Raw genomic sequence first — 24,000 nt, 5'->3', positions numbered from 1 at the left:
AAAATAAAAACAACTGATCTGTTGCTGTTAAAAACAAAAACAAAACAGTGTATTTAACTGGAATAAATTAATATTCACTGTATGGCCTTATTGTCTTATTGTCTTCCTGTGTGAGGAGCCGTCTTGAGGTGAAGGTGTTATTTGTCCCTTTCCTTGATATGTCCTAGCAGTCTGATGATTCCAAGATGCTGCATATGCTGGCCTGGTATTCATTGTATTCACTGCTCTGTGGCACCGGCCTCTCTTATCTGCTGTATGTGTAGACAGAGAACTACTTGAATACTGTGCATTCCCCTTAGACCCATAGCAAAACTTTGTGACTGACACCTGTGGCACAGTAGTGTAGGTCAGCCTCGTGGGGAGAATTCTAGTGCTAAAAAGGAACTGCTCATACACGGCGCGCAAGATGTGTGCAAGATGTGGAGAGTGAAACCCTCTCAATACCAGATACTATACTTGATATAAGCTCAGCCTCTATGATGGGCAGTGTGCAATGCAAACTAATGAGGTAGATAAGGTTACAAACACTCAGGTTATTATGTGGGAGGTTACTGTTTATCTTAATGGAAAAAAGAAAGAATAGAGGTGGAAGTGAAATGTTTGCACAACGGCATTACGAGAGAGAGCAGCGATGTACTCCCATTATATACACCAACGCTATCACACTTGTGCACGCCCACACACACATGGATGCTTCTAGGCTTATGCCATTTAGATGATGTAAAACTATCATCATGTTTGCATCACTGAAGCCATGGTTCTATGGATTCCTTATGAAATGTAAACTGATGGAAAAGGCTGTCTAGTTAGGGAGGGAAGGAGCAGTCCATGAACAATCTGCCTGCTACAGTATAAATGACAGTGGACAGCCAAACTCTTTATATGAAGATAATTGGACTCACACCTGAGGAGTCTGATACACAGGTCACAGAGAGGGTAGAGAGAAGTATGGCTTACGACTCATGATATATCTCTGCCAGGAGCCATGTCCTTACCCATTTTAGACCTGTTACAGATACGTTGTTAAACCTTTCAATCTGGGAACGCCTTCATTTTAGTTGTTGCTACATATCATTCATATAGCAACATGATGTCTTCCTATTTTTTTTAAATTGGTCTAAATGGGTTAAATGTAGGCCAAGGGAAACAGATAAGTGACAACTTTGGATATTTATATACTACACCATATCAACAATATCAGTTTTTGTTCAAATATATATATATAATTATATGGAAATTACTTAAAATGAGAAAGGTTCTGAAAGGTTAGACGTGGTCATTAGGTGGCGACACCCATGCTCCAGTGCCATCTTTGCCTGCAGTTCCTTGCACTAGGTTCAAACTCGATTTCCAAAATGCATTTATAATATTTATTGTTTATCAGGATGCCAAATTATAAAATATATATGTGTATATAATGTATAATATATATTATAAATTAATCGAGTTCCTACTGTAGTTGAATTCTGCATTACCATTCTGTATCACAACCTTTTAGATCAGCTATTTCTGCTTTTTTTTGTTTGTTTGTTTGTTTGTTTGTGTAAGTTATTTGTCATATATGCCCTGTGCAATTGTTGCTTAAGAAACAGAAATGCATTTTTTACGGAATGAAATTCTTATGCACAGCCAAGAAAGTAGCCTCATACAAATTCATGGTCTACCTTTTTCCATCATTTGCCCAGATGTCTGTCATTCAACTTTCTCTGTAATCTGCATAGTCTGATTGTTAATTCTTTGTGTCAGTTATGTTCATCACCAGTCAATCAAAGGTTGTGATTAGAAAAATCGTCTCCGTGAGAGGCAGAAGGCAAGGCAAAGCAGTGGCCATGCAGTTTGCAGTAGGCCTGTCTCTAAATGAACATATTGTAAGATTCTTTAAATTCTTCACCAATAAGGACAAAACTACTTCACAAGAACAATGTCAGTGTAGCTAAGAGATTTGTTGAACAAGATATTTTTTACATGTATAGATTATCAATAGATTTAGACTTTCCCGAGTTGGCATTTCGATGTCGCTTTGACTTGCTCTCAGGACAACAATTGCTACTGTATGCTTCTAAGCTCCCTATGAAACCAAGTATGGCGCAAAAATATCAACCTAAGTCTGAGTCATAACTTAAATTCAAACTTTACATTTGTGGAAATCAAAAATCTAAATAATATCAATATTATGAGCTAAACAATGGACAACGCACCCAGGCAGGCAGAGACAACCCTCCCTTCGGACACGCACCAGCAGGATTCCCAGTGGACATTGTTAAAGTCAATGAGACCAATAAAAGGCCACTGGAATGCTATAAATCGTGCAAACACATCCGAGGGTTTCGACCCAGAAGGTCATTAAATGAGTGATTAGTTGTTTTCAAACTTTATCTCACTGTATCTGATGTAATTGCGAGACTCTAATGGAATATATGGCTGCGAGTTCGCCTTGCAATTCCAACGCTGGCTTTTAAGCAATAGCAGTCTAGTGACATCAACCGTACAAGCTACAGAGCTTGATTTCCTTCAACCAGACATGACACACAGTCATGTATACCAGCTTGCTTTTTTTTCTCTCTCTCCTGTTGCTTATTTCTCTCGCAGAATCTGGCAACACTGCTAGGTCGCCATAGCTTGGGAGGACAAGACTAGGGATGGAGCTCGAAAACCGGGTACATTATATACCCGGGCATGAATTTATCGAGACCCGGGTATCGATAAGCTTTAGGCTTGTCGAGCCTGTTATCGAGTGCAGCGGCCCCTGACGTCATGTCTAAACTATCAAAACAAGAGGCGATCAAGAAATAAATCTAATCACCCACGCTGGCACAAACATGTCGGTCTAAAAAGTGTATTGATAGCTGCAAGTTGTGCCAAACAGCGCTGCCCGGGGAAACAAGGAAGAGGAATTTTATTGGCTCACTACATCACTATTTTAAGGGGGCTGTAAGCGTCCATTTGGTTCCATTTCTACACTCGGGTGGTTGCGTCGCTGTCGTGTTTACATGTGCGGTGCAGCGGTGAAACAATGGCGTTAACGAGTGAAACGCTCAAAAGTTTCACTCGTCCTCTTCTACCCAATGTAGCAAGTCTCCGTTGACAATTTTAATTATCCAATTGATAATAATCCGTTTGGGATCTCCCTGTGAATGAATAACTAGTGTTGCTTGAGCGTGTACGTCTATTCAGTCTATCGTCGCCGAAAATGGCAGATCTACAAGCTCACAACGTGGTGCGAATAGACGCAGTGTGAGCTTGGAGATCGGCTATGTTTGGTGCGTGATACCGTCGTACGATGAAGTATAAATTGCGCTTTTAAAGTGACAGTACACACATTAACCGTTTCTTCAATATTATTTTCCAAAAGTAAAAAGGTCACTTGCCTTCTGTCTGTTAGAAAAGTACTGTATTTGAAGGCCCTAGTAAAATGGAGTGCGAGTGATATATTTTGGTTAAAACAAAGAAAAAAGAATAGAAAAAATAAATATGCATTTTTTGTTACAAAGAGTTGAAGAGACATGGAGATTTTATAGTAATTATTACAGTACTATTCATAATATAAAGTCATTTAACACTTATTGCACATTATATGAATGGTTGTTTTAATGATAGGCAAAAATATTTTTAACTTTTGTCATTTTAATTTTAGATAGTTGTCAGCCACAAACTCACTGTCACAACTGGCCAATAAAAAAAGATTCCGGTTCTGTTCAGAATTTTTCGTCTCACGTCTTTTTTCTTGATAATAGAAAAAGATCGATAGTGGGCTCGATAAAAGCTCGTTTCGATAAGCAGGCTCGATAAGGTGCCCATTATCAATACAAATTAACAAGCTCCATCCCTAGACAAGACTGCCCGTTCAGATTATGGGAAAGTATCCCCATTGGCTTAAAGGACAGCCAATGATCGAAAACATGTCGAGAATCTGTTGAGAATCTGTTGAGAATCTGTCGAACACATGTTGACTAGTGGTCAGTCTCTTCTTAGACCAGCTCGCAAGCTGGTAAAAATACTACGAAAACAAGTGGAGGAGTAGGCAGCTGTCACTGCTGCCCTGGCAGAGTGAAAGTCATGTAGTGTATAGGGGGAGGGAAAGGAAGTGTTTTCTGGTCCCTGAGGGGAAGGGAAATTAATCTTACAGCTTCACCCAGCTGATGGCTGCTAAAATGGCTCTGATGAGCGTACGACAGGGGGATGTTATGGGTTAAGTGTCTTGCTTAGGGACACTACGACCTCGGCGAGCCAAGGGTCGAACCAGCGACATTTCAATTCCCAAATGGCCTCTCTACCCACTCAGCTATTAGCCACCCTGGCCCTGTCCTATTCCAATTCGGCCTGTTCAAACTATGCTGTAGGTATTGTGTATTCTCTGCCCTTGGGCTGGTATCAGGATGAAGGTGCCAGGCACCAGGACCACTACTATAAGGCTTAAATTTTATCTTTTGTCGATGGGTGCTGGAAGGATGCATGAGTGTGCTACATCTTTGTATTTTGTGCTATATAATTTTGAAATAATTAAACATTTTGAAAAGCAGACTTCTTAAAATTGGACGATGTGCATTTTGGATGCTGTAGTGTTAAACAGGTATTTTGTTAAAATAAGTGTTAAAGGGATATTTCACTTTCAAAAAAACTTTGGGTCATTTTAAGGTCTACTCAGGCTTATGGGAGCCCCTCAGACAGTTTTTAAGTTACTTGATTCAGTATTTAGATATTTGATACATTTTATCAGGCACACCCCCTTCCTATACAAACCCATTGTAACTTCACACCATGTTAGTTTAATCAAAAACACCCGTCCTTGGTTCTGGTGACTGATATTGTCCTTCTAATACGTGAGGAGAAATAAAATAATTAAGCAAAATAAATGAAAAAACACAGCCCCCTCACGTATTAGGAGGACAGGATGAGTCACCAGAACCAAGGACAGGTGTTTTTGATGAATGGCAGGGGCATGGAATATGGAAAATCAGACAGCTCCGTCTCGATCACATGACTATAGAGATCATGTGTACCGATTTGCGTAGAAATTTGGATAAAATCGGAAGGAGTAATATTAAAAAAATGTTTTACATAAGTCTGCCTCCTGGTGGCGCTATAAAAGGCAGATGTGAAAAATGCAGGGCAAAGGTTTTTCCTTGACCTCTACGGAGTGCGCATACAAAGTTTTACACAGATCGGTGCAAACACCTCAGTAAAAACATGAATCGACCTGCTATAGCGCCACCATGAGGCTGATTTGAAATAATTTTGGTATGTCTTCCTCGGCATAGTAGTGGAATAGTGGAATAGTGGAAATGTGCGAGGAAAATTTCACAGAAATTGCATGCTGTGTTCATGATTTGAGGCATTTTGTTCAAAATGGAGCACTCCTGCAAACTTTAGAAGCCATTTTTAGCCAATCAGGATAGAATATGAAAAATCTGTAGGAGTACTGTCAAGAAATGTGTTTTGCACAAATCGGCCTCCTGGTGGTGCTATAACAGGCCCATGTGAAAAATTTGGGGCAGAGGTTGCTCTGGCATCCAGGGAGTGTGTGTGCACAGTTTCGCTGCAAGCAAGCCGGAGATTAGCTGTACACAGACAAAAGACAGAATGACGGACACACACACACACGGACGGACGGACAGGGGGTAAAACATACTCTCTCGCCATGCCTTTCGGCCTGGCGGAGACAACAATGTTCTGATAGTTGGCCAGTTTACTGCTCTCAAACTAGATGCTGTGGTCTAATATCGGCATAGCATTCTAATCTTTAGCTATCAATAAGTTACTATGTGTGCAGTGTGCAGTGATGTGGTGTTCAGTAGTGAAGCCATGATATATATACAGTACTGGCTGCTTGTGGGCATGCTAGCTAGTGTGGTGATGCTTGGTCTCCTTTGGCCAAATGGAGACTTTTTTTAAATATATAAATAATTCCCCTATGAGCACCGAAGTACTTCACAAGAACAAAGTTGGTGTAAATAAAATAAAAAAATGTTTACATGATCAACAATTCAACTCTCACACTCTTCATGAGACTCTTTATCACAGACAACAGGAAAGCCTTGGAGAGAATTGAGGAGGTCTTCAGTATTTCAGAGCAGGTCCTCAGCCCAACTTCGCCAATTCAATCTAGATCCAAAACTGCCACTTCTGTAGTGAGCTATGGCTATCGACATATGCACCATGTTGTAGCCTACAAGTGAGGACTCCAGTGTTACCAAAACAGCCATGCACTTTCAGGAAACGAAGAAACAGCAGGCCCAGATTCAACACTCCCTGAGTGTAGCTCCTCAGCTCACTCACAGCAGTGGCATATACTCTCGACATTCACAACATTCCTCTGTGAGGAGGCACGCAAGGAGCAAGGAACCACAGCACCTGCTTCAGCCACTCCATCTGCAGCACAGCCAAAGGTTGCACCGGACAACACAGAGTTAAAACGAGATCCTGCCTGCAGGTCATCCAGCCTCCTCTGTATACCACCACCTCAGAAGATGGGGATGGGAGGGGGGGGGGCTTCTGACTGAGATGAGCTTTCCTCGTCTTGTCACTCATCTTGCTTCTTGCTGGCTCTCATTTCCAGCTGAGCAATATCCCACTGGCTTGTTTTTTCCTTCCCACCGAGTCCAACGCAAAGACAGGGCATTTTGTTTACAACATTTAGTAATATTGCTTATTTAAAATGATGAAATGAATAAAGTATTTGCTATATTGTCACCCGGGAGAACAGCTGGAACACGTTTCCACACCTGTCCTCTCCTTTGTCATAATGTGACAGTAAAAGCTGATCTATTTAATTTGTACGAGAATTCAACAACTGTCTTTCAATCTTTAGCCTCTTCCAAACACTCTAGCAAACACTAGCCGAACCAACCTCCCGTCATGTGCATCTAGCACTAGCCAACCAGCTGTCCTGAAATAGTAAGAGTGTACTGTAGGCCTAAAGGTGAAACACTGTGGAATTAGGCTAGACTGAAATGTTCCAACACTTTAAGCAAAGGTTGAGACAATGGTCACATGGAGCAAGAGCTTTGAGTGCAGAGAAAAAGCAACCTGCCTGACTAAAGGAAGTTGCTACGTGGACACTTGTTCTATTTGGTAAAGACTACAGAGCCTATACTGTACTCCAGATCACGTCACCAGTAGCATCTGCAGCCCTTTCAATGCACCATAAAACATCTACCGAGAGCCATCTGTATCATTCTCTGATACAATTACAGAAGGGTTTGTAGTGATTGTTTGGGGAGGCACGTCGTGTGATTTAATTTGTGGTTTAAATAAAGAAAAACTTAGCTGAGAATGAGCGAGTGATTATTAAGTTGATATGTCAAAATATCATGGATGTGTTTACTGCTAGATGGTCCCACACTGGAACTTTTCCACAGCAGAAAATGTTTTGCTTCTCTGTTATTTGTGTTATTTGTTATCTGTTATAAATACCAATGGTTGAGCAGCCACACCCAGCCTATAGCCTATATTTGAATTGAATGCACTGCTGGGGTTTGATTGGGACACTATTATTTTGCCGGTAATGTATGTATTCTAGCGACCTACTAAACATATAAGCTGTGTGTAACTGATCGCTCTGTGTGCTAGTGCCATGACGCACCTGCAGGCCAGGTGCACACAAGAACACACGCTCAAACAACAAATATAAGACCTCATGCGGGCACGGTAACATAATGAAATTCACACACTGTAACCTAGTTTCAACCATGAATATTCCAACAACGTAAAACAAACAACACATCAGCGTGCGTCATGCGCTCCGGTGCTTAAACAAATAGCACTATCTAAACACCAGAGCCTAGCTGAAGCTCTTAAACGGAATGTGAATAGACACTCTGATTGGTTTAATTAACGTAATTCCCAAAACACACCCAAGATTAATTCAGAGTCTTAACACCACCCAGTAGCGCTCTGCACTTGTGTTTGCACTCAAATAATGTTTTGCCTATCTGGTAAAATTGTGTGGACAGACTGGACACATCCACAACATAAATTAAGCTTTGCGCCATGCGTTGCCAAAATAGGGCCATAGTCACTTGGCATGTCTGGACATTTTGTTTGTGAACAGGTCACAGGTCTGACAGCTAGAGACAGAGAAAGTCTCTAGCTACGAGCTTGTAGATCTGCTATTTCTGAAAAATAGTATTTTTTTTGGCAAATCTTTGAATATATATATATATATTTTTAAGCAATTGTTTTAACTCAAATCTTTGCTTCTGGGGGGGTCACTGGAACGAAATATTTTGAGATGGGGGTCGGCGGCCAAGTACATAATAATTTTGGGGGTTCTTGACATAAAAAAGGTTTGAGCACCAATGATATATAGCAGCATTTTTCAGAAAACTGTAAGGATTTAGACATTTTTTATAATTAGCCTCAGGTCTTAATGGGTTAAGAAGACTGTATCAGTAAACATTAATCACAGCTTCCCAAGCCAGCAACAGGACATACGCAAGCATGGAACTGAGAGCAGTCATAATAATAAAAGCAATATTTAACAGTGACACTGACAAATATATAGCATGAATCTCCTATGTATATTGCCAAAGTCATCAATCACATTGGAGCAGACAATGATCTTCTGGTGGGAAATCATTCATGTTAATATTAACTGCCCTGTCTCTGGCCATAATAAGTGGTATTCTCTCTAAAAGGGACATTTAACAGATTACATACAGTATATACGATGAATTGAATACACAGGACCTTAATGGAAACAAGCCCTTAGGGCCTATCTGGGTTATCCTTTTAGCATTCTTTTGTATAAATCTGTGCCACCGTGCCTTGTTTTTGCAAACAGTATAAAGTATTCAATCAAACAGCACATACTGTTATAAACATATATATATATATATGTATAACATATATATGTTATAAATTGTGCCATAGTTGTCGATTCTTCACATGAACCCCCCCAAACTACAATTATATTAAATTAAATTAAACTCCAATCTTTGGAAGAAATCAGTACTATTTATAGCAGGGATAACATTGCTAAGCACACAAAACAAATTAATGAAAAAATGGCTTTTAAAAAAATGGCTGCTTAATGACATCACTTCTTTGGCACAGACTGCACAGAAATAGTGGCAGACATAGCCTAGTTAGTCAAAGATCAAAGGAATAATACATAAATTCTGATTTAGGGTGGATTTATTTTCCTTTAATGTATCTGAGACGAATACTACTGCCTGCCCCTGGCAAGAACTGTGGAAGCTGAACTGGAGGAATTCAAAATATTCAAAATACAAGAGTTTTCTCTTTTAACAAAAGGCTCCCTGAACCCAATGTTTAACAACTTAAACCCTCCATTCTTAGTAAAAAACGGACGTGAGTTACAACTGTACTTACGATCTTACCATTGAGGAGTTCATGTTATCATTGAGGTATTCTATACAATCGTTAATGTCAGTCGAAAGAGCACTGGTTCTCAAAGGGGAGTCCGAGGACCCCCAGGACAACAGTTCAAACGCTTATGCCACATCAGTCTATTTGAAAATAGTTGATCTACAAGCTAGTTGTATCGACATTCAATTGGGTGAGAAATGTCTCCATGCAGACACCCTGACTTTCCTGCCTTTCAAAGTCCTGTAATTAAGCAGAGAACAAACTACAAAAGTGTGCTCCTCAGATTGGTCCAATGGTGCTGGACACAGAAGGACGGACACACACGCACACACACACACACACAAGGACAAACGGACAAACGGACAGACAGGGGCGAAAACATAGTCTTGGCCACGCCTTCGGCCTGGTGGAGACAAAAAAAGAGGCATGGCAGACAGAGACAGGATACAAGATCTAAATTTGAGTTTGAGTCATCTCTGTTTGTGACTATCTTCTATTCTGTAGTTGCCTTGTGGTTTTACTGGCGTGAAGAATGTTTCATCGAGAATTATCTTCAACAAAAGTCATTCCCTTATCTTGTTGTCATTTGAATGGAGAGTGACAAAAGATTATCTGAGGCTCAAGTTCTTTGTTACATACTATATCTTCACCCAAATGTTTCTCATAAAACATAATAGAACACACAGATCTCAAATAGAGTTAATGATGACACTGTGTATTGAGGATCATTGAGACAATTCTTGTGCTGTTTAACAGTAACCGGCTCATTAAAAATAAAAGAAATATGATTTGCTTAAACCCTCTAATCAGTCAACTGTGATAATCCTCAAGTAACTTCCTAAACATGGGTTTAAATTGTAATTAATTACAATGTAATTGGTAGGAAAAAAATTGCTCTGCTGGTGCTGGATATCAGGAACAGCAAGAGCTTGAAGGGAGACGTCACACACTCAAAACTCTGATACAGTAGCGCCAAGGCCCAACGACCCCTCGCCCGTCACTTGGACTGTACACTAAATGATGCAAGTGAATTAGTATGCCCTATCAAGGCTAAATGATGGCTATGTTGCAATGCCACAACTCATTGGCCAAACTTGTCATTACTGTAATTATAATCACCTATTTGATTAAAATCCCCTGTTGGTTGCCACCAATATGACTGCTAATTGCATAATATGAATAGTACACCGTATGTCAAGTCACATTATCCATTCTGATTAACATTAAATTCTGCTGATGTGATAAAATACAAGTAAATCTATTCTACAATCTAGTCAAACGTGAACTAGAAAAGTGCGCTCCTCTGAGCGCAGATCTCCACCAGGCCTGGTTGCCTACAAGAGCAGGGCAATAAAACGATCTTGATAGTGAATCGCGATCAAATTAACCTTTGTGGGGTGCAGCCGTCAGGACAGAAGGAACACTCACAGACAGACAGACAGACAGACGTGTGGAGACACGTCTGTCTGTCAAATTTGATTGACCAAACACAGTGTAGGTGCTCCAACAAACCATTATGGTTATAAACAGCACTCCAGCCTAGATACAGGTACTAGGACGGCACCTGGCCTATTTGGGACCATGCAAGCCATTTGGCTCTGCACTCCTGAGGGACATATGGGGGACACACGGCAAGTTTGGGACCGAACGGTCGGACACTATCCTGAGTTTACTTTGCCAGGGACAAATTGTATGTGACACACACACACACACACACACACACACACACACACACACACACACACACACACACACACACACACACACACACACACACACACACACACACACACACACACACACACACACACACACACACACAGTTTCCGTAATATAGATAGATGTACTGGGGGCCATGTTAACACCATAAACATCACTCTGCCACTGATAAAAACAGAAAAAATAAAGTATTATTTTTACGTTTTGCAGAGCCAAAATATATTTTTTTATAGACTGTGCTTGCACACAGTGATAAATTTTTGTTGCTGGGGGACGTACCTGTACTTGTCATCATTTTATTTAGGCCGTCCTGTATGTTTTGGTTGAAATGGTATATTTTTGGTTGGGACAAATGAATAGCTGAGTAAGATTTTATGTATCTCACCTCGCATAGGTCTATAAAGTGCTGCATTTCAAATTGCTGATGAACAGATTCTCCACCATACATACAGTGTATTGATGTCCTTCATACTGTCTGTTCCTGGATTATTCTGTATTTGTCCAATAGATAAATTCAACTTAATGATGAACACTCAAGTACTGACTGTATTGTAGTCTGGTTGGCTAAAGGCCCATTTAAACCTGACGTTAAATACAGATAAAGGTATTGACGGAGCGGTACATCTGCACTCATTTCATCCATCTTTCTGCACCTTTTCTGAAAGCTTACGGATGCGAAATGTTTGTATCCGCAAGGTGCAATACAGCAGGAAAACGGTGGGGGCAATAGTGATCTCCTGCAAGATGGACACAGCAAACGTCACACAGCAAAGAAGAAGAAAAGGCATGAGGAGATGGAAGAGACGTTTTGAGGAGAGGCTGTGCAAACTAGTGTAAAACTATCTCTACGATGATACATCGCCACCGTACAGCAAGATCGAGGTGTGCTAGAACATCTAGGATGAAATTTACAGCATTTTAAATGTAAGTGCAAAAGAATGTAAAAGAGGTTCATACTCATACACAATCGTTTACATGCCCTATCCTGCCCTCTAATGCAGTGGTTCTCAAACATATTCATGTCAAGGACCCCAAAATTGCTAAGTGTTAGGCTGTGGAACCCATTTGAAAAGATTCTGTGCCAGGGACCCCCATACGATACATGTTGTTAGATTAGATTTAGTACAGAATTCTACAACTGTTCCTACTGTAGGTAGGGAGAACATCTATGATCTGAATAGTCATTCTTATATATACATTGTCTTAAAGGATGTATAAATGGGCCTTAAAAGACTCACATTTTAGTAATTAAATAATCAGTACACATCATGTTATGTGCCATTTACTATGCCATCCAATTGTATTCGATTAAATGAAAAATCGTGTTGTTGACTGCACTATATTTTTAAAACTATTTCAAAAAAAGTTGTGATCAACATTTACCATTTCTTTAAATGCTGAACTGTGGAAATGTCAAATGTGGAACTACTGACGATATCTTGACAATATTTCAAGTTATGGCAAGTTAACTACACACAACTCAAACCTCTACCAAAGTATCACTGTGCTTTAAGCTTATTGTTAATTAATACTGTCAAGTACAACTACACTTTACTTAATAATCAGGGTCTAACTGTGGATCCACACATATGCAACACACCAGCCTATGCATATGCACACTAAGGGGGGATTCAGACTGGGTCCGATTGATTCGAACCGTTCCCGAGTACGATTGGCCTTTCCCAGCTGGCCAGCATTCACATTGGCCAATATTCTTCCGTACCCGAGAACAGATCATTCAACAGTAATGGTAAATATGTGCCTCATGGGGGCGCTGTTGACTATGGGGCTTTGGGAGATAGAGAATGTCATTCACAGAAGAAGAGTCACTTGTCAGAGTTTAGAGTGAATAATAAAGTTTGACTGTGTTCCTCACGTTGTCTTGAGTTATAATAATAACTGAACAACAATACACAACCAAAGCAGTGTGTGCGTTGGTCTTCGAAACCTCAAAATGTAACGTCGTCTCTGTTATTATCAATATGATAGTGACGTCACTGACGCACCCTTGGTATTTTAGCAGTGACGTCACAGACTAATCCTTGGTATATTCATCCTAGAGGCAGCGTTACGCTACACATGTGTTTTTTGTTTATGTTTTTTCACGGCTCGCGCTACTCAAACACTAGCGGGATTATTATTTCTTGTCAACATTCAAGTAGAACTATGAGAAGGTATAACCCAGCAAAAATAATGTGTCATTATAAAAATATATAAAGCATATATGATTAGAAGTACACTTCCTTCTGTTGGTACGGATGGCTTCAGATTGCATGGTTCCGTACCCGAGTACGCATGATCCGGTTCCGAGACTACCGCGGTCTCGGGTACGGTACGGTGATCCGTTCCGGGGAACGATACGCAACGTTCACACCAACCCAAGTGGTCCGGGGTGCGCACTCAGGACCATAGTCTGAATCCGCCCTAAAAGCTAACAGAATTCTAATCGATTAATACAAATAACTAAATGATACTATAAAAAGAATAGTACTGAAGCTTCTACAAACACCTCTGTTGCGGAAGTGTCTGTCTGTATTATAGTATAATAGTACTCAAATATGTTTCTGTGTCTCCTCCAGAGTTTTCCCCAGCCCAGCCTGCCTGGTCTCCTGCCCTGCATATGGCCTCTGTCCAGAGGCAGACATCACATACAACTTTTATAAACACACTCACAGTCACAACAGACCCTTACTCCCTCACACTCATTTATGATTTAAAATGAATCCAATGCGACTGTGCTAAAGCACTCAGAGGTCTCCAGATATGAACTATATTCATCCAGAACCGTTAAGATTTAATGTTCTGACCAAAAAGGGGGAATGGGTGAAGGCAAACATCTCTTTCACTGCTTCCCCACTTTATTTACACCCTCTTGTCTGTTTTCCTCTCCAATGCCTTTTCTTTCTTAAAATTTGTATCACACGATTTTTGTAACCCATTTTTTCAGTGCCAATTGCCTAAGCTTGTAATACTGGGTGCTACTCTCCCTCTGCCAGCCTGGGGAGAGCCCCGAACTGAGCTCATGCTTCCTTAAATGCATGAGGAGTGAGCAGGCCGCTTCTTATCACCTGACAGGGGGGAGTTTCCCCGGTAGGACAGTTCCTTTCCCCTCCATCATGCGCCCCGGCTGACCAGGGGGAGTCAGTATAGAGACCAGGATTACTGCATGTTTTTGTGTGGGTACCTACCCTCTGGGACACGGGGAGAACATGCAAACTCCACACAGAAAGGCCCTTTCGCCAATGCCTTTTGACCAAAAAGTTTATATTTTGTATTGCTTTTGTATGCCTCTCTCTCTCTCTCTCTCTCTCTCTCTCTCTCTCTCTCTCTCTCTCTCTCTCTCTCTCTCTCTCTCTCTCTCTCTCTCTCTCTCTCTCTCTCTCTCTCTCTCTCTCTCTCTCTCTCTCTGTTGTAATGTTGGGCCAGTGTCTAATGTATGCTAAGCTGCTGCTGCCATGGTAACCCCAGTGCAGGATTTAGACCCGGTTCAGGGCTGAGAGAGAGTGAGAGAGAGAGAGAGAGAGAGAGAGAGAGAGAGAGAGAGATCTTCAAATTCACCCAAAAATGGGCCAATTCTTGAAGACACCCCCCCCCTTCTCCAAATATCCAACACATGTGCAAAAACATGAACAGATACACACAAGTGCAGGCTCATGGACGCACGCACGCGCGCACACACACACACACACACACACACACACACACACACACACACACACACACACACACACACACACACACACACACACACACACACACACACACACACACACACACACACACACACACACACACACACACACACACACACACACACACACACACACACACATCTAATCCAGTGGTGGGAAGCCAGTCTGCCCTGAAGGGGAGAAAAGAAAGGGGCGTGTAACGCATTCAGAGCAAGTGAGCAGTCATTGGCTGGAGCAGATTAGCTCAAATGTAATCCCCGCAGCCACAGTCTAACGTAAGAGTGGCAACAGAACTGACACTTAGATGCCAGCCAATAAAGCTAGTGCACAGGGGAAATAAATAAAATGAAAAATAACATTTTCATCCCTGTTTGTGTAGCATGTGTGTGTGTAAGGAGATCCCTGACCTCACTGGTACCTCAGTGACATCTGCTTGGCAGAGGGTAAGCAATCAGTTTGCATCCATAGTAAAGCCAGCCAAAAACCCTCACTCCAAATACTGTACACAGTAAAATCCCTAATGTGAGTTCTTGTGGATGTGTGTACCTGTCATTGAACGTGTGTGTGTGTGTGTGTGTGTGTGTGTGTGTGTGTGTGTGTGTGTGTGTGTGTGTGTGTGTGTGTGTGTGTGTGTGTGTGTGTGTGTGTGTGCGTGCGTGCGTGCGTGCGTGCGTGCGTGCGTGCATGCGCGCGCGCGTGTGAGCATGTATGCATGTTCTACATACAGTACGTGTACGTGACTGAGAAGAGGTGGTGAGAAAATTTGTGTCTCCGCTCTCACGTGTGTGTGTGTGTGTGTGTGTGTGTGTGTGTGTGTGTGTGTGTGTGTGTGTGTGTGTGTGTGTGTGTGTGTGTGTGTGTGTGTGTGTGTGTGTGTGTGTGTGTGTGCGCACGTTGACAGCACACATCGGGCATGTGGGCGTGGGTCCAGCTGTTGCGATGACGTAACTGGTTGAAATCTGAAACACCGATATGTATATGTATATATATATATATGTATGTATGTATATATTTGGCTCTCAGCAGAGCAATGGTTCTTGAGAGGAGTGAACGGCACGGTGTCATCAATGGAAATGTGAATGAGGGTTTCCAGCTGAAGTGGGTGGTCTCTCTCTCTCTGTGGAGCTGCTTTGGCTCGGGGGGCTGTGGGGTGCTGGTGTGTGTGTGTGTGTGTGAGTGTGTGTGTGTGGGTGTATAGCTGGGGGGGGGGACTGGATGAGGTGAGGGGCTGGGTAGTTGATGATTGTGCAAGCTCACCCTCCCCTCCGCTACACTGCTCAGGCACGTCGTCTGCCACTCCCCCCCCCCCCCCTCCTGCCTGCGCACACCCCAGTGACATTTCTCCTTGAGGCAAAGAGGAAGAAGCCAAGAACCCCAAGAATACCCCCCCCCCCCCTCCGCCCCCCCCGACAAACACACGTGCAGCACCCTCATACAAAGTATAGCGCAGGCTCGGACACGGAGGACACAAACATGCTAGCACTTCCCTGAATTCTTAAGACAACCGCTACGTACTAACTTATGACACCAGAAACCGACAAACATATGCGGACAGAGTATAGGAACATATGCCTTCTGTATCCGTACACACGCACGCATGCGCGCACGCACACGCACACGCACACGCACACGCACACGCACACGCACACGCACACACACACACACACACACACACACAAACACACACACACAAACACACACACAAATGCATGCGCACACAAACCTGCCCATACTCATATACACACATGCATTATAAATTATGAACAAACCTACTCAGCCAGCACAGTAAATCAACCAAGGTGTGGTCTCTTTCCAATTCCATACCGGCTCCCAGTTACTACTTTGCTGCAAAATGCACTGGGCAGTCTGTTCCCCCCCGACCCCGCTGGAGCAGCTCTGTGCCGGCCCCTCTTACCTGTCCAAGATGTCATGGCTGGACGCAGCTGCAGCTCCGAGCAGTCCTAGTGGTGCACTCCCCACCGTTGCGGCAGCCCCGCTGCCTGCCTCCATGATACTGACTCACTGCAACGAGCAGCCTTCCAGAGAGGGAGGGAGGGAGGGAGGGAGAGAGAGAGGGAGGGAGAGAGAGATGATATGATTCACATGTAGTAAAGAGAGGAAAAACAAAAAAACAAAGAATATATGATATTTAGGGGAGAGAGAGATGGGGGGGAGAGAGAGGTTAAGTATGGGAGAGATGTGTGGGAAAGCGGGATGGGTTGAGGGGGAAGATTGACAACAAGGGGAAAAAAATCAGAAAATCACAATGGTGTTTGTAGCCTGAAACACATGCTGATCAAACTAAGACCTTTGATATAAACAACCGTAGTTCTTCACATAAACACTGTTCCATTTATGGCCACCGATATTTTGTGTGGTTGCTTGTGGTGATTAAGCAACTCTGATATGATATAAACTAACTTTACGTAGAACTTGTTATCTGGCTGATGCTCTTTGGTGCAGTATGGCTTGTGATGAGAGCAAAAAAGCGTTTTGCTTTCCAAGGCTATAATGGGCGACATTACATGATGATATTCTGTGTGACTGACCAAAAACCATGTAAGAGCAGAGAATTTACAGCTTCCATATGTGCCTTATATTAAGGAGGGAAGACCACTAAGTAGTCTGGTCAGTTATGTCACCCAATCAAATCATTCCAAATGCAATTCAAAGAATGCATCACTTATACCCTGGTCACTGTGCCAAAGTTGAAAAATAAGTAACATTCATATTATGGGGTCTCAGTGGTGGCTCAGCCAATTGGGAGCATCGACCACATAATCGCAATGTCCCTGGTTCAATTCCCAGCTTGGGATGTGTGCTACATTCTCACATTCTCTCTCACTCTGTCTCTCAATGAATCAATAGAAATGTGTCACAATAACAACGCTGAAAATGAATGTTCATACTATGGATGGCTTTTAGAACAACTATAATGAAATCACAATGCAGTGTTGTGAACAGTCAACAGAAATAGCTGTCAGGAATACCTCAAAATATCAATAAAACAAAATAAAATAAAAATAACGGAGCAAAAATGAAAACCCATACAGCCTATCCTCTATGACAGTTGCTGGCAATGCACTGTAATCCCAGGAGAAGAGATATTGAAAGGAGGGGGACAGAGACAGAATGGCAGCAGGAGAAGGCGTGGGAGGAGAATTCTCACAGCAAAAGCATCTGGTTCTGAATCAAGAGTGGATGGCTGGCTTGCTAGGCATAAATCCTCGCCTGCACTCCCAGGGGAGTACAGTTCAATCAAAACAGATATGCACAATAATAAATAGGATGATGATATCTAATAACACAATACTAAAATAAAAGATTATTCTTTTAAGAGCAGACAAAGCATATGAGCCCTGATTCTTCTACAGTATATACAAACTCTACATGCTATATGCCACATTTTCATTTGAAATTAGGATTTTTAGCAGGTATAATATTGTATTGTAAGTAGAAGAAAAAACAATTTGCTATATGGTAAGAATACCCAGTAATTCCACCTAACGTAATTCAGTATTAACTAACTAAACTAAGTTTAGGTACGATGATCAAGTCAAAATAATCTGTCAATTTTGACTGACCATTGACCACTGACAAAATGATTGATTAAGCAATGCTACATGGATAGAAGAGGGGGACTGACATAAAAGAAGGATGAGATGAAGGAAAGATGGACTGACATAAAAGCAGTATGAGATACAGAGCAGGACATAGCCTACAAGCCAAAGAAAGCCATGTTAAAATTCCACTCATATCCTGGACCTCTCCTACTGAGACTACTATGAACCTCTCACACCTTAATTTATCCAGGGACTACTCACTAAGTCTGACGTAATAAGAGTAGGTCAGTTCCACATAAGGCATTATTAGGGTATGTACGTGAACATGTGTAATTGTGCATGCGCATGCATATAGTGGTAGAAAGGTGTGTGCACGAGATAGGAGAGGAAGTGAGATGAGAGCAAGGCAGGCAGGGCAACGCAGGCTGAGCTTCCCACAAATACCTGATGCAGCAGAAAACCCATAAAATGGCCGACCTTGCCAGAGGACAGTGGCTCAGCTCCAAAGAGATTAAAAATCTAGCATGAATACTACTATGCACAATGAAACTACTTTATTCTCAGAAGTAGGGTGTCATTAGTTAAATATTTCAAAAGCTACGCCATTGCCCTCGCCAGAATAAAAGTTTGTAAGCTACAAAGATGTTGACACTTGAAACTCTACATTATCACGCAGTGTGTAGACAAGTAGTAGTAGTAAGTAGTAAATCTTTATTTCGGTCCATTTAAAAAAACAAACAAAAAGAATACAAACATACATTAGAGTCCACTTGTACAAGCAGCACCGAAAAGGTGTAGGCTGAAGCCGAGGCTTATTTTGCCTACCCTTTTTAGACCAGTACCATTTCCATCTTTCCAAGACTATAATGGTATTCACTTGGCATCCTTGTACTTCTAGCAGTTTACTAGCAGGGACTAGTTGCACCAGGCATGGTGGGTAAAAGGCATGAAGTTATTGGTAGGATAGAAAACCAGCAGTATAAGGAAGGACCTTAGTTGGGAGCCCCTGGTGCAGACTGACATAGAACCAGGAGATTAAAGTAAATACAATAAAACAAAATAAAGGCAGGATCTAATAACAGCGTGGATTCCCTGTGGATCACTGACATCATGTTGTTGATCATGTCATATTGATTGGATAGGAACATGGACATTATTGACGGAACGACACACAAACACTCTTGTAGATGCCTCACCCATTAGGAGGTTATCTACATTTATTTTACTTTGGGAGACAATTGGAAGCAGTTCAACCTCTGTGGTTGTAGTATTTGGTAAAAAACATACAGAAAATTTGTATTTGTTACCATTGTCTACAAACCACAGGTAAGTGTATTTGCATGTACCGTAGCTATGTAACGAACTACTCAATTCAATTGGTATCAAGCTTGTTGCATAAAATGGTAACTAAGAGTTTCCTTGACAAAAAGTGACTGTAATCTTTTAACCTTCACTCTACACTTGTGCGTGCTGTGTTTCTCTATCACAGGGGTATTCAAGTAGATTAGGTAGGGGCCCACAAGACATTTCACATTACATTTACCCGCTTGGATTCTTGTAGCAGTGTTTTGACTGCAAATGCAGCACTGGTAGGTGTTAATTTGGGACACTGAGTGAGTCAATAACGTTCCTCCATTCAAAATAGTATAGCCTAAATGTAATTCTTATCTGTTAATAATGCTTGATTAACCATTAACAAGCTTCGGTTAACAGTTACGAAACAAACAAACAAAATGGTCATCCTGCGCAACCAACAAGCCATCTAATAAACATGTTTTACTTTTAATTTTACATTGGAACATGGAATATGTTCCAGGGGCCACAAGAAAGCTCAGCTGGGGCCGGATTTGGCCCGTGGGCCGGCAGTTGAATAACACTGCTCTATCGTGAAGTTAAATCTTCCTCCAAGCCACTCTGAAAAGTGGCATACTCAAGCAACCCATGCAAATGCATACAGGCAACTATGCAAAATCGATACTAGGTAGAGTGAAGTTGGGTTGAATAATCTGTTCAGACTGAGATACAGTGAAAAAAGAAGTACAACTCTTACTCTAGCCATTAAAACAAACTTCATTCTAGCACGTCCAGGTTGTGCAGGGGTAAAGTTCCTACCCAATCAGTGATCCTCCCCTGTGCCTCTGGCTTGGCCAGGCGCTCCAACGAACAGTGACTTTTACAGGTTATGTTCTGGTGAAAAGAAGTGGAATGGCAACATCACGTGTATCGGAGGAGACACATGCTCAACTACAACTTCCCTAGTGAACCATCCCAAGTCAAAAACTACTAGGCCTGTTCATTGTAACATTCAGTTTTAGCTTGACCTGGCCTACTTTATAATTCATTGACTGCTGGAATTACCCTCAAACTGTCTGCCTGAATGAGTCAAACCTCTTGACACTTCTAGCCCACTCAGACTATTTAGTTGTTTAAAGAAATAATTAAATGTGGAGGGAGATAATAGTCCCAGAGTAAACATAAGCTAAACCACTTTCTGCATACAATTCAGAACTCTGTTAAACAAACATAACTTGTCAATGTTAAATTAAACAATTGGGTCTCGGAAAGACCGCTGGGAACAAAGACAAAACCAAATTCTCAAAAACACGAAAAAAATGTATTAGCTGTGTTACATTCCCTCTAATAGGTTGATTATAACAGACAATAAATAAACCAAAGTGTGACCAGCTCAACTAAAATCTACCTCCAAGGGAAGCATTAGCTAAATAAACTGGTCAATTTTAGGTAAAACAAAGCCAAAACTGTTTTACAATTGACAACATTTTGACATCAAATTGGTCTCCCAGCAGGAGCCTATACTTGGTCCATTCTTTTTTCCCTCTACACAAATATCTTCACAGAAAATAGCCGATCTACAAGCTCACAACGTGTCACAACGCATTGCGTTGTGAGTTGTAGATCGTCTATTTTCAACAAATGTTTTCCCCAGAATAGGGATGCTAGAGTTCATGTGTTTAAATTCCAGGAGCTGAATTAGAGGATTTGACCAGCAATATACAATATTTGTGTTAACATCAGGAAAGCTAATCTCAAGGCAGAAGAACAAGCAAGGCATCCTGTGAGAGCCAATAAGCAGACTACCCTTTAAACAACATTATTCAGTTTTGATGTAGATTTGAGTGGATCCAGAATGAAGTTGTGGTAGGTTTTTGCTTGATAGGAAATGCAAGCAATATGCATAGCTTACAGTGCAAAAGCCTTTGCCAAGTTTTGAATTATTAAATGTAATAAATGAGACAGATTGATTGGGGAAGATTTCCAAACCAGTGTATTTCAACAGTGGGGCATGCATGATCAGTCATGAAGCCCCTGGGCATCCAAGAGAAAAATTCTGAATGATGACATAGACAACAGCCCAGGGTGTGTTGCTGTGGAATCTGATCCATGTGTCGATAAAGACTATGCTATGTTCAGACACAGCTCAACCTATTAATGCTAACTGGCTGGGGACCATCAATGACGTCAAATGACATAAAGGGCTGGGTCAAGTCCCCAGAGAGATTGATCTCATCTGACGGATGGCCACAGTTTTGGACTACTGAAATGCTAGGCCTGTGTGAATTACGGATGGAGCCACTGTAGACCACTGGACCACATCTCTTTCAATACCAACAGCAGTTATGATAATACTTCTATTTTGTGATATAAGAGCATGTTCTGTTTGGTCATAGTGAGTTAAATTATTATAGGAGGACGACGAATGCTAATAAAATACAATCAGTCTCTTTTTTATGCTTTATACATGTACAGACAATTAATAAGAACTAGTATTGTTTTTTTGATTCAAAATTTGATTGTATTTTTTATGTATTTAAATAATACATAAAAAGGGCCAAAAAGAAAACCTCACAGTAATAAACGGGTAAGTAAATAAATCACCAACACAGACTCAATGAGAAATGTCTGTACTCTGTGTTAACAGATGACACATTTATTATGTAGGCAAGTTTTTCTATCATCAGTTTGAATTATTCAGCCAGAATTATTGTTCTACAGTCAGTCGATGGATTGACTGGGAACTATTATTTTAATTGCAGTCTTTATTTGGCAGCTGACTGCTCTACAATGACTGAGCTTCCCAAAACTAAGAAGATAAGACAGTAACAAAGGAGCCAAAACTTCAGAGGCCAGGGGAAAACTCACTGACTTCATAGTCTCTCAGTGTTTCTCCTTGGATGGAGTGATCGTAGCGCTGGTGTTCTGCACAGCAAATTTATTTTGCATTTTGTTTTATTTTATTTAGATTTTAGTGCTCATAGACTGAGGTTTAACCCATTTAGACCGGGAACCCCTGTACGTAACTATACCTTTCAATCCGGGAACCCCTATTGGGGTTGCTGTTGCCATGTACAGTATAAAGCAACATACATTTTTGTAATTTTTTAATGAATATTTGAAGTTTTTCAGAAAACTTAGTTCAGGATTTAGAAGGCGTTTTTAGAATCAGCCTCAGGTCTAAATGGTTTAAGTACATACAGTAAATATGTGTACAAATAGCAGGGGGACTGTCTGTCTAGTTTATACAGTATATATGAGGTTTGAGGTGTCTCAAGTTTTAGGAAAATACACCTTTATTGGACGTTACTAAAAAGTGATCATTACAAACGAAAACAGTCAACATTATTACAGAAGAATATAATCAAAACAAAATTGTGGTTTCACAGAGCATTTGATCCTGGCTCTTCTTGATTCTTTAATTATCTCTCTGTGAGGAGGTCAGGTGTCTTTGAGATGGAGATCTGTCATGGTGGCCCTGCGGACTGCCTCAGGCAAAAACCCTGCTTATGGGCAATACTGAGATTTCCATCTTTGCATGCAAGATCATGATTAAGTTGGATCTTGCAAATGTTTATTTCAACAGATGTTTCCTTGCATATTGCAATCAAATGACTGCGTTTGATGTAATGCTAGCCTATAAGCTTTAAGATTGGGGTCTCCCCTCAATCTGACGGATGAGTAGACAGGCAGTTATTTCCTCTAGCATGACTCCTTGTGTGGGAGCGTAGCCCTATCCCTGGGGCACACAGTCTTCCACACATATTGCAGGGAATTTTAACCTGGTGCACCTTTCTCTGTCCTCCCAGGTTGCTGCATCAATGTTGCAGCTCCTGAGGTTAGCTTTCAGTGTGTCTTTAAACGAAGAAGGGGTCTTCCCAGGCCATGCTGTGCCTCCTTCAGTTTTCATGTCGATTCGTTGATAAGAAAATAAATAACTTGCTTCTCGTTTAAATAATTAACCTACATGAGCAAGATTAAGTCGATTAAGATTATTGGTTAACAATTTTGATATATTATCGTTTAATTGCCATACTTGCACATAACGGTTGCCTTCATCCAGTCCGGACCATAGACCCCACCCACCCCAATGAGTATACTGCCTCTCTGGTCTGTCATTGTGTTTTAAATCTGCAGTTTACCCGGTCAAACAATCTGCCGGGGGTGGGGTTAGGTCTAATGATTAGGCAATCAGCGCCACAATCAGTGAAGCCGATGAGTTGGGTTGGCCAATCAGGGAAGCCGGGGCCTACACTCCACTAAACACACAGAAATGTGGTGCATCCTCTGCAGACAGTATATGCAGACATTTGTGGTTTCTCGCTTCTCGGAAACCATAGATCTGACCGAATTGCCACTCGACATGCACACCCCCAGGTCATCTGGGACACGGGCCAAGTTTG

General features: G+C 41.5%; 1 protein-coding gene across 3 annotated transcripts in view; it reads right to left on the bottom strand.

Moving 5' to 3' along the window:
* arhgap32b (Rho GTPase activating protein 32b) overlaps window positions 1-24,000 on the bottom strand; it is a 102,793-nt gene that overhangs the window by 67,183 nt on the left and 11,610 nt on the right. For all 3 annotated transcript variants that reach the window (XM_084074615.1, XM_084074616.1, XM_084074617.1), the window contains exon 2: window positions 16,657-16,777. In XM_084074615.1, coding sequence (XP_083930741.1) covers window positions 16,657-16,751 — 95 coding nt within the window. In that variant the 5' untranslated portion in view covers window positions 16,752-16,777. The remainder of the gene's footprint in view (window positions 1-16,656; window positions 16,778-24,000) is intronic.

Source organism: Gymnoscopelus microlampas (assembly GCF_963454915.1).
Source record: "Gymnoscopelus microlampas genome assembly, chromosome: 12".
Taxonomy (NCBI): domain Eukaryota; kingdom Metazoa; phylum Chordata; class Actinopteri; order Myctophiformes; family Myctophidae; genus Gymnoscopelus; species Gymnoscopelus microlampas.
The sequence above is the reverse complement of the archived record's forward strand: the minus strand, read 5'-3'. Positions and strand labels throughout refer to the sequence as shown.